The sequence below is a fragment of the Cololabis saira genome, chromosome 4 (genome assembly GCF_033807715.1).
Source record: "Cololabis saira isolate AMF1-May2022 chromosome 4, fColSai1.1, whole genome shotgun sequence".
Lineage (NCBI taxonomy): Eukaryota > Metazoa > Chordata > Actinopteri > Beloniformes > Belonidae > Cololabis > Cololabis saira.
The window spans coordinates 527,943-533,942 of NC_084590.1; the positions used below are offsets into that span (position 1 = coordinate 527,943).

A 6,000-nucleotide genomic window follows, 5' to 3' on the forward strand; every position below is an offset into this window, starting at 1 on the left:
ACATGTACAGGACACATACATGTACAGGACACATACATGTACACTAGGACACATACATGTACACTAGGACACATACATGTACACTAGGACACATACATGTACAGGACACGTACATGTACACTAGGACACATACATGTACAGGACACATACATGTACAGGACACATACATGTACCGGACACATACATGTACACTAGGACACATACATGTACACTAGGACACATACATGTACAGGACACGTACATGTACAGGACACATACATGTACACTAGGACACGTACATGTACAGGACACATACATGTACAGGACACATACATGTACACTAGGACACGTACATGTACAGGACACATACATGTACAGGACCCATACATGTACACTAGGACACATACATGTACAGGACACATACTTGTACAGGACACATACATGTACAGGACACTTTCATGTACACTAGGACACATACATGTACAGGATACATACATGTACAGGACACGTACATGTACACTAGGACACATACATGTACAGGACACGTACATGTACAGGATACATACATGTACAGGATACATACATGTACAGGACCCGTACATGTACAGGACACGTACATGATATTTAATGGTTTGCATTAATGGGCGTGGCCTAATGGCTCAACAGCGCCCCCTAGAAAACTTTGTGCCTCAAGCCCCACAATACGGTTTGACGTACATGCACGAAAATCGGTACACACCTGTATCATGTTGCAACTTAAAGAAAAGTCTCTTGGCGCCATGGCCGAAACCAAACAGGAAGTCGGCCATCTTGAATTAATCGTGTCATTTTGGCGAAATGTATGCCATTTCTTCGGCAGTTAATACAGCCCAAACCGTAACGTGCACCCAGGTGTGTTATACATCAAAATGTGCGTCTCCGTCCTGTGACAACACGCATTACTTTTCTCTTTTAAAAGCGTTACCGTGGCGACGCTAGACGCCAAAAAGCGCTCCCACCCTTCATCTGATTGGTTCAGACAGAAAAAACTTTGTGCCTCAAGCCCCACAATACGGTTTGATGTACATGAACGAAAATTGGTACACACCTGTATCATTTCGCAACTTAAAGAAAAGTCTCTTGGCTCCAATTCAGAAACCCAACAGGAAGTCGGACATTTTGAACATTTTGAATTAATCACGTAATTTTGGCGCAATTTATGCCATTCCTTCGGCAGTTAATACAGCCCGAACCATAACTTGCACACAGATGTGTTATACATCAAAATATGCGTCTCCATCCTGCGACTACGCACATTACTTTTCTCTTTCAAAAGCGTTACCGTGGCGACGCTAGACGCCAAAAAGCGCGCCCACCCTTCATCTGATTGGTCCATATTTGATAGTTTCACTAAAAGTCACCAAATTTTGCATGCAAGCCAGGCCTGGCGATAAATTTGATATTTCATGGTTTGCATTAATGGGCGTGGCCTAACGGCTCAACAGCGCTCGCTAGAAAACTTTTCTCTGCCATAACTTTTGAATGGTTTGACATAAAGACTCTTGGGTGGTGTCATCAGACTCTGTATTGAGTCCTTGACCATAATTGGTGAAAATTAGCCCCGCCCCTTCTTCTGATTGGTTGTCCCTATTTTCTGCTATAACTTTTGAATGGTTTGACATAGAGAGTCGTGGGTGGGGTCATCGGACTCTGTATTGAGTCCTTGACCTTCATTGGCCTGAATTAGCCCCGCCCTTTCTTCTGATTGGTTGTCCCTAATTTCTGCTATAACTTTGGAATGGTTTGACATAGGAAGTCGTGGGTGGTGTCATTTCTGATATGCTTATGGGGGACGGTGGCCATGAGTGCGAGGGCCCGTTCATCGCTGCTTGCAGCTTTAATTGAGTTTATTATTGCAGTCAAAAAAGGTTGGTCAGCTAGTCAGCATTATATATTTATTGTAAAGACTAGGAGAATGTTCCATCTGTGGGCAGGAAGGATTTTCTGTCCTGTCCTTCAGCTAACCTGAAGAAGTCTCTGACTGACTGAAGACTGTTTCGTCATTGTGTTGTGTGGATGCTGTGCAGTGTTGCTTCTTTTTGAAATTTATACAACATTACTTTTTGCATAAACAACTCTAGAGGTCCCAAGACAATCCCCAGCACAAAGGTAGCCTCCGTTATCGTTTTGTCCAGTTTCCTAAATTTGAGCAAAGTAAAGAAACTATTATGTGCCCTTATGTAAATGAAATGCAACCTGATATAGTATGAAGCTTTGTTGGTCTCACAAGAGTAGGAAAAACAATTATGGGAAAAAAGATATTATATGTACTTTTTTATTTTTGCATGGCATGAATCAAAGATATTTAGGGTTTTTTCTGAGTTTGGATTATAAAATATGTCAAGGAGAATATTTAACTCTCTAGCCACTATTCTGTTGCTAGAGAATAAACCCAGCCAACACTAGTTCAGTAAAGCATAATTACAGTGAACCTAATTAAAGTAAAGCAAACAAAAAAAACACTTTTATTTGTATATAGCCTCCCTTTTTGAGGGGGTATATCTATATCTACCCTTTTCTACTATGTTTGTTTGTGACAGAGCCTATACCCATGATTATTTTATGCCAACGAGGAATTGGTATAATTAAGCCGCTCTTCAAATTCCCTTGAAACTTACATGGAAAGACGGTGGTTGTTTGTGACCACCCCTAAAAGAACAACAGCGACAACTAGCTGTAAACACAACACGGAAGATAATACTGCAAACTTTCCACTTGATTATTTGCACATCCTGAACCAGATCTGAATCAATGTTGGGAATAATATGAAATCACGTCTTTGGCCATTAATGTTCACCCTCAGACCATTCATTCTGGAAGGCCAATCATGTTCTTGTAAATCAACTTTTGTTCAGATCTTTTCTTATTTTCCCCTTTCTTTCTTTTCTTTTTTACATTTCTGCAATGAGGTACCAAATTGTCACTACAAGTTAGTGTTTCGTCAAGTTTTGTAACAGTTAAACTGTGGACCTTACAACCAAGACATTTAGTTCCAGGATACAGAAACTCAGTGTAAAGTTCAAGACAACACAATAGAGCGATAACTCACTCATGTAAATGTTACAGTTAAACTGTATATGTATATATATATATATATAACTATATATGTGTATATATATATATATATATATATATATATATATATATATATATATATATATATATATATATATATATATATATATATATAATGTATAGATTCATTTGTCGACTGAATGACACACAAAACTCTGTTTTAATGCTGTTGACCAATCCTGGACTGAGTGCTGTGAGATATCAATCAGCAATGTGGAAACACTGGCATGACTGTCTTTTTTAAATTTGTATGTGTGTTCGTCTTTTTTAAATGGACCCTGAGTCTAGTAATAAAGTCTATCTATCTATCTATATATATATATATATATATATATATGTATATATATATATATATATATATATATATATATATATATATATATATATATATATATATAAAAAAAAACATATATATATATATATATATATATATAGATAGATAGATAGATATATATATACAGTATATGTTCAAGGACAGACATTAAGGCCGACAGATTAATATATATATATATATATATATATATATATATATATATATATATATATATATATATATATATATATACAGTATATGTTCAAGGACAGACATTAAGGCCGACAGATTAAATTGATTGATTATGGTGATGATGGGGAACAAAAACAATAAACATAAGTTAGAAATCCAGAAATGTCCATATATGTAATTACCAATTATGTATATAAACTATTTACGGTTAAAATTAAGTAATAGAAAAACTTAATTCGTTAATTATAATAATTTGCTTATCAGCGCAATTTGCTCAACAACTATATATCCTGTAGCTTCCGTATATACAGTTAAAATTACATATATAAGCTTGATAGAATATGCACCAGAAAACATCAGCTCTATTTAAATGAGTAGCTACTCACTAAGCTTCATTAAAAACCCACTATGATAAAAAACTGAATTAAAAAATGTAACTGTATATTTGGCCTCTGACATTGCCACAGTGTTTGGACTGACCTTGCAGTTATAGCAGCAGTTTTCTCCATTCTTCCCCGGAGAAAAGATGATTTCTCCTGTGGGGATCAGCTGGATCTTCAGTTCCATCATTGTTCCCTCTTCTCCTGATTTGTCCCCTTATCTTGACAAAATGTCTTCTTTGTGTTGTGTTCACTATTCCTCTCCAAATGTTTCTATTTCAAAATAGAGTCCTTAAGCCTGAGAAAAAGAGTCCAGAAGACTGTCTGAACAGATCCCTGAAAAGCAAACACATAATTGTCAGTAATCTTACATATTCAGAAAAAACCTTCCAAGATTCTCTCACAGATACATAAAAAGAAAAATGCGGCAGCTTCTCTCCAAACACAATAAACTTTAAGCAAAAGCAGAGATTGTGTGATTTTGCGCCCTGTGTTCTGGGTGTTACCCACTGCAAAGGGGAGAGTTTCAGTGAAACCAGCTTCCCTTCTGTCTGGTCAGAGGATGTTGCCTCTCTGGCTGAGGGATTACAGAGAGGATATGGAGGCAGAGACCGAGGTGAATGTCACATGTGGAGGATATGTGCCTTTTGTCTTACAAGTGTGCAAATGTATACGTGTGTGTGTTGGTGTAGTAAGTGGGGCGAGGGAGATGTATCATATTCAAGAGGATAAATACATTTGTGTCTTGAAATGAAACCTTTTCTTTTCCTTTCCAAGAACGGAATACTATTGTTCTCTTTGGGTCTAGTTTAGTCCAGGGATGGATTGGCAGCATGTCCCAGGTGCACCCAACTTCTTGTCCAGTAACTGCTTAACAGTTGGTTTCTGACACCCCACCCCCCCACTGACTCAACAACCTGGAACCAGCTAAAGGAGATATGGAAAATGGATTGATGAACAGATGGCTTATATTTACTTCTGAAGATATTCCAAATATGTAATTCAGTGGAGTCAACAATTCTGGGACACACACAGACGCACGCGCGCGCGCACACACACTCAGGACTGGTGTCTACAGGGTTTCCTCCTAGAAACAGCATCCTGCCTTAGACATATTCAGTCACCACCCAGTAAGTGTAGTGTGTATGTGACGTCCAGGCGTATAATGGGGATGTGCATGAAGGCATGATCAATCATGTCTTCCTCTGGCCTGCAGTTTGTCCAAACGTTTGCATCTGTTTTCGTACACAACCAGCCGCGTTGTGGGTGTTTCTTGGTTCCGAACTACACAGCCTGTACCCGTGAAACCCCGGCCTCGGGGGCAGACGAGGGCGCAGAGAACATCCGGGGGAAGTTATTTTTAATATTGAGCAAATAAAAACTCATAAAAAGTCAAAATACAAACTAGAAAATATGCTACATTGTAAATACAGAGGGAATAAATGTTTTCCCCTTCAGGTAGGGGGAGTTTATAGGTAGGGTATTGCACAGAAACATCAAGGAATCTTGACTACAGACTTTCTAAAAAAACAATTGTAGAGGCACTTCCTGTCCCCTAGGATAAGATAAACTCAGGGTCATGAAACTCAACAAATACCCACTCCACACACACACACACACACACACACACACACACACACACACACACACACACACACACACACACACACTGCTGACTGTATGCCAGAAAATACAGTATTAAATAGCTCTGATTTATCTCAGGTGATCCTCTTAAACATCTGACGACTGCGTCAGCACTAGTGCAGTACATCCAGTTGCTTGTACACTTCATACGTTTGACTATATTCATCATAATTGGTAAGGGGAAAATCAAGGCACTGAGGGAGCTACAGAAAACAGCTTTTATTTCAGACCTGACAGTATGACTATTTTCTGCAATATTACGTCATTATTCGATAAAACATATATATCTTTTAGTGTGAGTGAAGCAAAGTAGTGCACACGTTTTTGTGTGGACTAGGCATTGCATACAGCAGTTGACAGGGAGGAACTAACAGTGAC

The 6,000-nt window shown here is 38.4% G+C and overlaps 1 protein-coding gene across 1 annotated transcript in view; it reads right to left on the reverse strand.

Annotated features, from left to right (window-relative positions):
- Positions 1-4,348, reverse strand: part of LOC133441395 (unconventional myosin-Ic-like) — an 80,969-nt gene extending 76,621 nt beyond the window's left edge. Inside the window, exon 1 of the mRNA XM_061718635.1 lies at positions 4,079-4,348. Coding sequence (XP_061574619.1) covers positions 4,079-4,168 — 90 coding nt within the window. The 5' untranslated portion in view covers positions 4,169-4,348. The remainder of the gene's footprint in view (positions 1-4,078) is intronic.
- Positions 4,349-6,000: the final 1,652 nt, after the last annotated feature.